The sequence below is a fragment of the Fukomys damarensis genome, unplaced genomic scaffold (genome assembly GCF_012274545.1).
Source record: "Fukomys damarensis isolate Sample0158 unplaced genomic scaffold, DMR_v1.0_HiC HiC_scaffold_22, whole genome shotgun sequence".
In the NCBI taxonomy this organism is placed as follows: Eukaryota; Metazoa; Chordata; class Mammalia; order Rodentia; family Bathyergidae; genus Fukomys; species Fukomys damarensis.
The window spans coordinates 22,157,806-22,171,126 of NW_022900934.1; the positions used below are offsets into that span (position 1 = coordinate 22,157,806).

At 38.0% G+C, this 13,321-nt stretch overlaps 1 protein-coding gene across 2 annotated transcripts in view; it reads left to right on the plus strand.

The window, feature by feature from the left end:
• Samhd1 (SAM and HD domain containing deoxynucleoside triphosphate triphosphohydrolase 1) overlaps nt 1-13,321 on the plus strand; it is a 55,021-nt gene that overhangs the window by 21,035 nt on the left and 20,665 nt on the right. Inside the window, exons 4-9 of one of the 2 annotated variants that reach the window (XM_010640022.2) lie at nt 1,963-2,123; nt 3,815-3,930; nt 5,587-5,657; nt 9,745-9,900; nt 11,575-11,675; nt 11,793-11,901. In XM_010640022.2, coding sequence (XP_010638324.1) covers nt 1,963-2,123; nt 3,815-3,930; nt 5,587-5,657; nt 9,745-9,900; nt 11,575-11,675; nt 11,793-11,901 — 714 coding nt within the window. The remainder of the gene's footprint in view (nt 1-1,962; nt 2,124-3,814; nt 3,931-5,586; nt 5,658-9,744; nt 9,901-11,574; nt 11,676-11,792; nt 11,902-13,321) is intronic. The other variant, XM_010640023.3, reaches the window with a different exon arrangement.

Below are 13,321 nucleotides of genomic sequence, written 5' to 3' on the forward strand. Positions count from 1 at the left end.
TGGGGATTGAACACACCAGGGCATTCACACTGAGCTACATCCCTAATCCTTTTTAAATTTTGAGACAAAATCTTGCTGAATTGTCCAGGCTGGGCTCAAACTGCAGTTCTCCTGATTTAGCCTGCTAGAGTTTTAAGATTATAGGTGTGCTTCCTTTAAACTTTTTTTTGGGGCGGGGGGTTGATTTGTTTTTTTTGAGACAGAGTTTCATTATATAACTCTGTAGTAGAGACTGATCTGGAACTAACTGTGTAGCCCAGTCTTGTCTTGAACTCACAGCAATCCTCCTGCCTCAGCCTTCCAATTGCTGGGGTTACAGGTGTACACCACCATGCACAGCTTCCTCTAAACTTCTTTACATTATTGAGCTTTTTTTTTTTTTTTGGGTACCAGGGACCAAACTCAGGACCTTGAGCTTACGAGGCAGGCCTGGTGCCACTGACCTAAATTCCCAACATTTTTGTTGGGAATTTTTTTGAGCTACTGGGGATCCCAACATTATTGAGCTTTTGTATTTCATGCTTTCTCTGTTTCCATGTATTGACAGTACACTTTAAATATTATAAATAATCCAGCAAGATAACATTTATTACTTTGCAGTAACAGCTCAACAGTAATTATTCAAAATATATTTGAGTGGGGTCTGTCAGATAGTATCATGTAAGGTGGTGTCCTGGGTTCTTGGAATATAGTAGTCACTAGACCAAGAGAATGCGTCACCTCCCAGAATTTCATATACTTTGTTTTGTTTTAAGGTGCTAGGAATTGAAGCTAGGGACTGATTCATACAAAGCGTTTTGCTCTACCACTTGGCTATGCCCCCAGGTCCTCCACTAAACACTGTTAAGGTTCGTTTTATGCAACAATTAAGTAGTCTTGAAGATAATGGGTTAGATAGATTATTAAATTCCCTTTTTGTGTAGCTTTCTTTTTAAATGACATTACCGTGCTGCAAGTATATAGCTCAGTGGTAGAGCACATACTGATCATGAGTGAGGGGAAAAAAAGGTAATTATGGACAGCTAAGAAAGTTATATCCTAAAGAAGCACGAGGGGCATTAAATATTCACCCATATTTAAAGCCCCTGTTCGTGGGCTGGAGGCATCACTTGGCAGAGCAGTTGCTTTCACATACATGAAGCCCTGGGTTCAATTCCTAGTGCTACAAAAAGTGAGAAGCAAATGTAAAAGCCATTTTTTAAGTTTAAAGTAATGAATAATTGTGAAATGCATCTTTCCTAAGTATTTCTGAGTGATTATTAAGTGCTACAGAATTCTGTCTTCCTGTGTGTGATTTTTCTTTTAATCTATATGGTCAAAGTTTTTATTTTGTTTTTGTTTTCTCTTTTTTATCTATTTACCTAATTTTCCTTGTAAGAATTTTAGTTATGGGTATATATAGATACATTTAGAAGAAAATTTAGGCATAGCGCCCATACTAATGGCTTCCATGTTTTGTTTTGTTTGGTATGGGGGATCGAACTCACGACCTTGCGCTTTCAAGGCAGGCACAGTGCCACTGAGCTGAATCCCCAGCCCATGACCTTCATGTTAAATAAGTGTAGTTTTGTTTTTAGTTTTTTTTTCAACCTGAGCTACACCCCCGGGCCAATGAGTGTGTCTAAATACAAGACCAATTAAAGGCTAATATATATAATATATAATATATTATGATTATAATATATTATATATTATATATATGATTGAAATTCTTACCTGTCTGTTGTTAGAATCCATTAGGAAGAAGTAAAATAAAATATACCCAAATCCAATATACTTGATCTGTCTGGTAATGATACCTAAATAAGTTAATTATATCAATATCTTGTCATTTTCCTTAGTTGTTATTCTTACTTAAACAATTACATAGCCCTGACTTGTACTGTGGTTAGAAATGGCTACACAAAAATTTTAAATGAATTCTATATTTTTACTGATACTAATTTAAACATAATTTTCCAGGTAATTAACGATCCTATCCATGGCCATATTGAGCTGCACCCTCTTCTTGTGCGAATCATTGACACACCTCAGTTTCAGCGGCTTCGATATATTAAACAGTTGGGAGGTGGCTACTATGTTTTTCCAGGAGCTTCACACAATCGATTTGAACATAGTCTAGGGTAAGAAGGGAAGGGGAATGTGTAGTTTTTAATTACCCTCTGGAGCCAGGTATGGTGGTGCACACATGTACTCCCAGCACTCAGGAGGCTGAGGCAGGAGGATCACTGTGAGTTCGAGGCCAGCCTGGGTTACATAATGAGTTTAAGACTAGCCTAAACGAATAGTGAAACATTATCTCAAAAAAATCCAGAAAGGGCCAGGGATTTGGCTCAGTGGTTTCACCGCCTGCCTCACAAGCACAGGGGCCTGAGTTCGATCCCCAGTGTCCCCCCAAAAAAACCCATTTCCTTCTCCCAGGTCCTGGTAACCACAGTTGAACTTGCTGTTTGTATGAATTTGACTACCCCTAAGTACCTCCTCATCTTAGTGAAATCATATAACATTTATCTTTTTGTCACTGACTTATTTCACTTAGCATAATGTACTTTTTATTTTTTTTAGCATAATGTTCTTAAGGGTTATGCATATCAAGGCATATGTCAGAATTCCTTTTTTTTTTTAAGTGGGGTCTCAAGCTCCTGGGCTAAATTAATATTCCAACCTCAGCTCTATGCTACTTCACCCATTTGCAAGCTGGAGGTGTAGCTCAGTGGCAGAGCACTTGCTTTCACATATACAAGGCCATGGATTTAGTTCCCCAGTGCCAAAAAAAAAAAAAAAAATGATAAGCAAATAAAAAGGCCAGTGTTTAAGCTTGAAGTAATGAATAATTGTGAAATTTACCTTTTCTAAGTATTTCTAAGTGACTAGAAAGTGCTATAGAGTTTTGTCTTCTTGTGTGTGATTTTTATCTGTATGGTAGAGGGGTTTTATTTTGTTCATCCCAGATTGGGTTTTGTTTTGTTTTGTTTTGATTGAGCCAGCGTCTCACTATGTAGTCCAGGCTGGCCTCAAATTCATGGCGATCCTCCTGCCTCAGGCTCTCGAGTGCTGGTATTACAGGCGTGCACCACCATGCCCAGCTTTTGATCTTTTTAAAGCTGAATAATACTCCATTGTACAAATATGTTTATTCCGCATTTAGTTTATCCACTTATTTGTTGATGGGCACTTAGGTTGTTTTCATCTCCCAGCTGTTGTGGATATAGTGCTGTTATGAACATAAGTGTACAGATATTTCAAGATCCCACTCAGTTCTTTCGGGTATGTACCCAATAGCAAAACTGCTACTGAGTCTTTCTTTTTTTTTGGTACCGGGGATCGAACTCAGGACCTTGCACTTGGGAGGCAGGCGGCAGAACCACTGAGCTAAATCCCCAGCCCTAAAAACAATATTTGATGAACCCCCATACTGTTTCCACAGCAACTGTACCATCCTATTCCTATAAGCAGTGCACAGTGGTTCCAGTTTCTCCGCATCCTGGCCAACATATGAGTTATTTTCTGTTTTTGTGATAGTGGCCAACTTAACGAGAGTAGGGAGATGTCTCCTTGTAGCTTTCTTTTGCATTTCCATAATGACTGGTGATTTTGTGGCAGAGGTCCTGCTTTTGGGATTCTGTTTCTAGAATAAAGGATTTTGTAAGTTTCCCTAAGATATACTAGAATGTTTGCAAAATATATTGAAGTTCTTGAGTTCCAGAAAAATGCCAAATAGAAGAATGACTTTGTTCCTTTTCCCCTCCCTCTCCGCTCCTTCCCTCTGTGTCTCTCTCTCCCTGTCCTCCTCCCCCACCTTCCCTCCTTCCAGGGTAGGGTATCTAGCAGGATGTCTAGCTCGTGAACTGTGTGAAAAACAACCAGAACTGCAGATAAGTGAGCGAGATGTGCTCTGTGTTCAGATTGCCGGGCTTTGTCATGACCTTGGTAAGCTGTATAAAGAATCGCCAGGGATTAACTCAGTGGTTCCGGCGCCTGCCTAGCAAGTGCAAGGACCCGAGTTTTATCCCTGGTACCAGAAGAAAAGAAAAGAATCATACTGGTTATTTAAAATCTTAAATATCAGACTAACCATGGGCTAGGAATTTAGCTCAGGCCCAGATCGGCCTGAAACTTGTAATCCTCTTGCCTCTACCTCAGGTGCCACCACCTGCCTGGCAAGTGCTAGGTCCTGAGTTGGATCCCTGGTACAAAAAAAAAAAAAAAGTCAGACTAACCAAGAGAAATATGGAATTCGTACTTTAAATTTTTCAGTTGACATTAATATATGTAGTGCTTCTTCCTAGAATGATTCATAAACACAAAACATTGTCGTTTCATTCTTGTATAGTCTTTCAGTGAATTCCCCGTGTTAAACATCTTTGCTACAGGTATTTGCAAGCCTTTCTGGGAAGGTATGGTGGGGCATGCCTGTAATCCCAGCTCTCTGGGAGGCTGAGGTAGGAGGATCTCAAGTTCAAGTCTTGGCAAGCAATTTATCGATGTCCTATCTCAAAATAAAAAGAACTAGGCATGTAGCTCAAGTCTGGAGACTCCAGGTTCAATCCTCAGTGCTGGGGGAAAATAGGCTATTTGGTAATGAGTTTTTCTTACTACTGTGTTTAGGATGATATGGATTTAATTTTTGTTTTATCTTTCTAGTGATTAAAATTACCATTATTTCTGTAGTTATTTTGTCAAATCCATTCTTCTCATACCTAGAGACCTTCTTTTCTTCCCTAATCTGTATGAGGTCAGGGTTCACTAAAATCTATGAATATCCTCCTTTTTCTTTGACCAAGAGAGAGGAAAGGGACCGTCCCTAACCTCTTCAAGCACAGGGGAGATTGTGTATGCCTGTGTTTCAATATTAGCCAGATATGTTAAGGGGGCAGAGCCCTCTTTTTATGTCCCCAGAGATTTCATTAGGACCAGTACCACTGCATAGAAGATTGAGGTATGTATGTATGTATTTTTGAAGTTAGGGTCGAGCCCAGGGCCTCGCACGTGTAAAGCACCGTTCTACCACTTGAGCTACACGCGTGGGCCTAAATTATTTTTTTTCCATTGTGGTTCATGGGCTGAACCTAGGGAATACTAGTTACAGCCCTTTTTAATTTTCTTTTTCTTTCTTTTTTTTTTTTTTAATTTTGAGTAAGGGTCTTGTTAAGTTGCCCAGATCGGCCTGAAACTTGTAATCCTCTTGCCTCTACCTCGAATAACTAGGATCAGAGGTGTGTTTCATCACACCTGACACAGATTTTGGTGTTTTGTTTTATTTTGCTTGGCATTTCTGGTGTGTCTACCCAGACCTTGTGCACGCTAGGCAAGCACTATGCTACTGCACTACATGCCCAGCCCTTGGCGTTGATTTTATTATGAAAAACAACAGCAAAAACTCTTAATCTTCCTTCTAGTTAACATAACTGCCCTTTCATCTTACTCTGTTTTAGCAAACAGGAAGGTAAAAATTTGTCTCATTTTGTGATACATCAGTTATTAGTTTCTGTTGATATTTAAATGAAACTAAAAAGATTTCCTAAATAATTGAGTTTTAACAATTTACGTAATTTTTCTTATTTAAAGGCTGCTTTTGTTTTTAAGGTCATGGGCCATTTTCTCATATGTTCGATGGAAGATTTATCCCACTTGCTCGACCAGAGGTGAAATGGACGGTATGTGTTTGTACATTCAATAGTCAATAAAAAGGAAGACCATTTAAATTATCTGTTTGGCCCCTGGCTGTGCAACAGTCTGCTGCCCCATTATACATTTCAGAATGCTTTCACTCATGTGTATGTATGTTTTCTGTTGATCCTCACAATAGTCAATAAAGAAAGAATCATTATATCACTTTATAGAGAAAAGGAATTTGAAACTTTCAGAAGCATATTGATGTGTCGAAAATCACAAAGACATTAAGTGGTAGAACCAATAATCGAAGTCAGGACTTCTAGTTGTCAACTTAATGTTTTGTTTTTTTTGTGTTTGTTTTTGGTTTTGGTACTGGGGATTGGACTCAGGACCTTGCGCCTGCAAGGCAGGCACAGGTACCACTGAACCAAATCCCCGGCCCAAGTTAATGTTTTTTATATTCTAGTTCACAACTGTTAAAAAAAAAAAAATGTTTCCATTTGTTTGCCATGACCATGGAAATAACTCATACCAGACCATCAAATGAGCCATTTTATAATTAGGCATTTGCAGGTGGCTGACCTATTTTTGGAATCAGTTTTTGAGGTTATGCCTACCACCACCCCCAAGTTTCTACCATACTGAATGGAACCTGGAGTAGAGTAGAAAAGGCTATTAATGCACATTAAAAACTTCTAACATGTCAACCACTATTTTTTCTCTTTCTTTTTTCTGTTTATCCTTAAAGTATAATTCACATATGACAAATTGTAAAGTTCTTAAGTGAGTTTTGGTAAGTGTGTACATCCAGTCAGGATGTAGAATATTTTCATCATTTTGGAAAATTCACTTCTGCATCTTACCGGTTCTCTGAGAGCCAGGTTTGCCAGGAATGGCACCCAAGGCCTGGTACGTGGTCAGGACATATGGTGGTACTGAGCTGCATCTGCAGCCTTTCCTTTATTCCCCTTTTAACCAGTTCTTTCTTCTCTCCCTACCAGCACCACTTTCTGAATTTTTCATGAACATATCTTAGTTTTGTCTGTTCTCAGATTCGATATAAGTAGAATCGATAGTAGTTATACTTTTGTGTCTTATTTATTCGACATAATATTTTGGGGGATTTTTTTGGTACCTAGGATTGAACTCGGGACCTTGTGCTCACAGGGCAGGCAGCAGCGCCACTAAACTAAATCTCCAGCCCTTAGCATAATATTTTTAAGATTTATTTATATTGAATCTATCAGAAATGGATCTCTTTATTGCTGAAGGTAGTACTCCAGTATGTGAAAAATGTCACAATTTTTTTATCCTTCCTCCTTTTGATTGAATTTGGGTTGTTCACAGGTTTGGGCTATTCCATATAAGGTTACAGTGAACATTATTGTGCAAACATTTGTAGAAGTATATTTTCATTTCTCTTAGGTAAATACCTAGGAATAGAATTAATGGGTCAAATGGTAGATGCATATTTAACCTTATAAGAAATTACCAGTGTTTTCAATGTAGTTATGCTATTTTACAGTCCCACCAGCAATGTGTAAAGTTCGAATTGTCCTATAGCCTCGCCAGTATTTCATCTTTTTAATTTTATTTTGTCTTTTGCAGAGTTGCATATCGAGCCCAGGGCCTTATACATAGTAGGCAAGCGCTCTACAGCTGAGATACACACTAACCCCAGCATTTCAGATCTTTTAGATTAGCACTTCTGAGTGTCAAATGGTATCTCAGGGTTTAATTTGCATTCTCTAATGTATGTTGAATACCATTTTCTGTTATTTGTACTTTATACTATTACTTAGGGTTAGGGTTACATCTTTTTGGTGAAGATTTTTTTTTTTTGGTACCGGGTATCAAACTCCGGTCCTTGCGCTTTCAAGGCAGGCACCGGAACCACTAAGCTAAATCCCTGGCCCTGGATTCAATTTTTTAACATTTGACTTTTATATAACTTCACTCAGAAAAGTTGAATTTTCACTGAAAAAAAGCCTTCAATCTAGATTTACCAAATGTTAATGTTTTGCTGTGTTTTCTTTTAAACATGCTTTATTTTTATAAGTTGTATATAATTTTTTTCTGAACCATTTGAAAATAAATGTACACATCCTTTTTTTTTTTTTTTTTTTTTTTTTGAGACAGGGTCCTGCTGTTGCCCGGGCTGCCTTGTATTTCTGGGTTCACAGTGATCCTCCTGTCTCAGCCTCCTGATAGCTGGAACTTCAAGCATGCACCACCACACCCAGCTATATTTAAAAATATTTTCAAAAAATATTAACATTTTTATTCTTAAGTATTTTCACTAGACATTTCCTAAAAACAAGAATAGTATAGTCCCTGCACAATTATCAAAATCAGGAAATTAGTATTGATACATCACTATTATCCAATTTATGGACTTAATTTCTAATTTCACCAACTGACCATGTTAGAAAAGTGGGAAAAACTTTATTTTCCTAGTGTAGGGTTCAGTGTATATTATTTATATTTTATTCACATCTGTCTTTTCTTTTGATCTGGGAAAATTCTTCAGTTTTTAATCTTTCATGACCTTGTCATTTTCTTAAGATTAGGAGAGCTATTTTGTGGAATGACCCTCGATTTGAGTTTTAGTTGATCGAATATTACCATAGCCAGGTTTGGTATTTCTTGCACAATGTCATAAAGTGATGTCTCCTTAATGTAGCACATGGACGGGCATGTAAAACCCATTTGAGCCATTACTTGTGATAGTAATTTTGATCACTTGGTTAGGAAATGTCTTCCAAATTTCTGTAATGTTACATTTAAATCTTTGTGAATAGATTAATTTATATCTTGATTCAATTTTTAAAAGATAGTTATAGCCGGGCGTGGTGGCTCACACCTGTAATCCCAGCACTCGGGAGGCTGAGGCAGGAGAATCACTGTGAGTTCAAGACCAGCCTGGGCTTCATAGTGAGTTCCAGGGCAGTCTCAACTACACAGTGAGACCCTGTCTCAAAAAAAAAAAAAATCATTATAGGACCACTTAGGTTTTGCTTTTCATCTTTAGTTTGTTTTGGAAAGACCTGTAATAGGACTGGTGTTTCCCGGAGGTCATTTGATGTTTACAGTGATTGTGGATTAGTAAACAAAGAAATGAGCCAGTTGGGGCTGATTTGAGACTTCAGTCTAGTTATTTTTTGTTGTTTGTTTGGTTTTTCGTTTTGGTTTTGGTTTTTGAGGCTGGGTCTTGCTGCATAGTCCAGACTGGCCTTGAACTTGCTAGGTAGATATGTGCCACCGTGCCTGGCTCTCAACCCAGAGATCTTGATTTCAGTCTAATTTTACTGACAAGGTCGAATTTACCTCTATTTGCCACTAGGTGGAAGCACTAACAGCTTTTGGCTTCACATGTTCCAACACTGATGAAAAAATACAACTAAATTCTTACAGTGATCGATTCATTAAAATGGGATTCTGGCGGCCCAGGATTTAGCTCTGGGGTGCTGCCACCTGCCTTGCAAGCACAAGGACACGAGTTCAATTCCCGGCACCATAAAAAAAATGGGATTCTGCCTCTATGGCCTGGTAATATTCTTCTAGGTAACATAAATGATTATGTCTCATAAAATGTATTTATTATATTTCTGATATAATGAGCATGACTTATAGAAGTTTTGTAGACAAAATATTGACAAATTCAGCAAATTTTCAAAATTGCAAAACGGGGGCCAGGGATTTAGCTCAGTGGTTCTGCCACCTGCCTCACAAGCACAAGGTCCCGAGTTCGATCCCTGATACAAAAAACAAAAATTGCAAAACTGGGGCCAGGGATTTATCTCAGTGGTTCACCGCCTACCTCACAAGCACAAGGTCCTGAGTTCGATCCCTGGCACAAAAAAATTAAAATTGCAAAACTGGGGCCAGGGATTTAGCTCAATGGTTCCACTGCCTGTCTTACGAGTACAAGGTCCTGAGTTTGAGCCCCTTTACCCCCCAAAAAAAAAAACAAAAAACAAAAACGCAAAACAGCAGTTAGCAACTAGGTAATTAATGTGCAGTAGAACATGCAGTAATTGTATCAGCGTTACCTAGAACAACAATCATTTGTTTAGTTGGAGGTCCTGATAGAGTCTCTAACAGTCCATAATATCCTGATTTTTCCAGCATGAACAGGGGTCAGTTCAGATGTTTGAGTATTTAGTTAATTCTAATGGACTCAGAGCTATCATGGAACACTATGGTCTAATCCCTGAGGAAGATATTTGTTTTATCAAGGAACAAATTGCAGGACCACTTGAGTCACCAGTCAAAGATTTTTCGGTAAGTCTGTACTGTATTCAATTCATTTGAACTGACAGGTGCTCTTCTCTAGTATGTTTCCTCCAATTATTTCACAGGTGCACACTTGGCTATTTTAAAGGGGCCACTGAGAAAATGTAAGTTGTATATTCTACCCTCTAATCCAAAATATGAAAGGTTTGTTTTTTGTGTCTTTTAACTTAGTTCTTTAGAAGTTACTCTTAGGGGCCCGGGATTTAGCTCAGTAGATTGCACCTGCCTTGCCAGTGCAAGGTCCTGAGTTTGATCCCGGTATGTGTGTCGGGGGGTACTCTTAAATTTAAAATATTTACAAATCTTTTTAAATGAATATATATACAATATTTTAGTTAGAACCCTTAAATAAGTTAGTTTGCAAATGTAAAAGTGTACCTTGTTTATCCATTATAGTTAACCTATTTGAAATATTGAGATATATGGAGACCTAAAGAGTTCAGCTAGTTCAGAGGAAACTCTTTTGTACTTTTTATATTTTTATTTTGGTACTGGGGATCAAACTCTGGACCTTATGCTTGTGAGGCAGGCGGTGGCACTACTGAGCTAAATCCCCGGCCCTGTATTTTTAATTTTAAAATAAGTTGGAGAGCTGGGGATTTAGCTCAGTGGTGCCACCGCTTGCCTTGCAAGCACAAGGAACTGAATTAGATCCCCTGTACCAAAAAAAAAAAAAAAGTTGGAAAATAATTTTCCCTTGAGATTTTAAGGGTTTTTTCCCTTAAGTGATGCAAATCTACTTATAAAACGTAAGATTAAAAGGTGGATTGGGCCGGGGATTTAGCTCAGAGGTTCTGGCTCCTGCCTTGCAAGAGCAAGGGCGTGAGTTTGATCCCTCGTATCAAAAAAAAAAAAAGGTAGATTGTGCAGCAAATATTTGATTTGATTTCCAAAAAAGTAGAGATCCAAAACTGCTTTGAAAAGTATGTATGTTGTTTAGACTAGGTATGTACCTAGATGTAAAGCTACTGAATGTATATTATTTATCTTAATGCATAAATTTAAGCATTATTTCAGAAACATTCTTACTAGTTCATAATTAAATCATATATTCAAAAAGATTTAAGTCAAGAAAACAGTGGGCCGCGGATTTAGCTCAGTGGTTCTGCCATGTCTCGTAAGCGCAAGGACCCAAGTTGGATCCCCAGTACCAAAAGAAAAGAAAATAAAACAAAATAAAAAAGTTCTCATTTGTAGGAAATGTAATAATATATCGGGATCCTTTGAATGGCACTTGAAGTTTTGTATGTGTATGTGTGTGCTCTACCCCTGAGCTACATCCCCAGCTTGAAGAGTTAGTATTACTAGGATGTATACCTTAGCATTTCATTTCTTTTCCCTTTCAATTTTTTTTTTCTTTTTCTTTTTCTTTTTTTTTTGGTACCGGGTATCAAACTTGGGACCTTACACTTGAGAGGCAGGCAGCAAAACCACTGAGTTAAATCCCCAGCCCCGCGACTTTCTACTTTTATAAGAATGAAGTGGAGGGCCAAGGGATTTAGCTCAGAGGTTCCGCCGCCTGCCTTGCAAGCGTTCGATCCCCTAGACCCTTCTGATTTATCTCATTCCCAGTTTATAATTTGCAGATGAACACAACTGTTTTGCTTATAAGTAGATTTGTATCCTATCCTAAAATGTTGCCTGGGATTTCTTATCTTCTAGTGGCCATATAAAGGACGTCCCAAAGAGAAAAGCTTCCTTTATGAGATAGTGGCTAATAAAAGAAATGGCATTGATGTAGACAAATGGGATTATTTTGCCAGGTATGCACTGAACACTTCAGAAAAGTTGTGTGAAATCTTTATATGAATTCAATGTTAGTATTTAAAGTACACCTTTTGCGTTGAAAAATTTCATCTTCTTCTTTGGACTCCTTATAGGGACTGCCATCATCTTGGAATACAAAATAATTTTGATTACAAGCGCTTTCTTAAATTTGCCCGCGTCTGTGAGGTGGATAATAAAAAACATATTTGCACTAGAGAAAAGGTGAGCTATATCAAAGGAGACAACAAGAGCAGTGTATGTAATTCCTTGTTTGAAGTCTGGAAATAACTTTCAGCTATTTGGAAAAGCTGGTAAATGATCAGTCTTTTTCATTAAATATTTCTAAGTATCTTAAGGCTCTTTTCACTGCTACTGAATTGTTAAATAGCAATAATGTTAAATTCAACGTTTATTTAACACTGGGCACTGTTTTATTGTTGTTACTGTTTTTGTGTTACTGGGACTTGAAACCAAGAGCTCCTGCTCATTTGCTAGGCAAGCCCTGTACCACTGAACTACATCAACAGCCCTGGGCAGTGTTTTATGTGCTTTGAATGGATCAACAGTCCTTATAACTCTGTGAAATACTATTATTAGCCCATTTGTCTTAGTCTGTTTTTTGTTACTATCACAAAATACCTGGGGCTTGATACTTTATAAAGAAAAGAGGTTCATTTAGTTCAATTATGGAGGCCCAAGAGCATGGGACTGGCTTCTGATAAGGGTCACTTACTGTTCAGTGTATGGGGGAAAATCAGAAGGACAAACAAACACATCCTAAAGAGAGCAAGGGGACATACCAGGCTCCATTTATAAAAAAACTTCTCTTGAAGAACTACATTACTACATTAATCCCTTCATGAGAGTGCTGCTCCCAAATCCCAATTACCTCACTGAACTCAGGACTTGTGAGGCAGGCAGTGGCACCATGGAGCTAAATTCCTGGCCCTAACCTAATTACTTCTTAAAGATGCCATTAGTTTTCAGCACTGTTACTTTGGAGACCTACTTTTGACATGAATTTTGCTGGGAACAAACCATATTTAAACCATAGCACCATTTAACAGGAGAGCAAATTGAGCCATATGAAGGAATAGAGTTAATAAATGACAGAGCTAGAATTTCAACCCCACTAGGTCCCTGCTAGATGACAGTCTTGTAACTAAAGAATGATATATAGTATCGTACTCTAGTATTGTACTGTCAAGGAGAAGGAACTTTGGGCCGGGGATTTAGCTCAGTGGTTCTGCTGCCTGCCTTGCAAGCCCAAGGTCCCAAGTTTGATCCCTGGTACCAAACAAAACAAAAGAAGAATAAACGAACATAAGAATAACAATACTTATTTTGTAGAGTTAGTGATCGGATTAAAAGATGTATTTAAAATGCCTAAAGCAGAGGCCAGGGATTTAGCTCAGTGGTGTTGCCGCCTGCCTCTAAAGTGCAATGTCCTGAGTTCGATCCCTGTTACCCAAAAAATGCCTAAAACAGAACCTGTGGTAAAATATGTGCTTAGGGTTTAATACCTAGCACAAAGGAAAACTGAAAACAAAAGAAAACAGAAAAACCTAACAGGATCTATTACAAACTTGGAACGTAGTTTGCAATAGATTTTATAAGATCTTACTATGCAGTTCAAACTGGC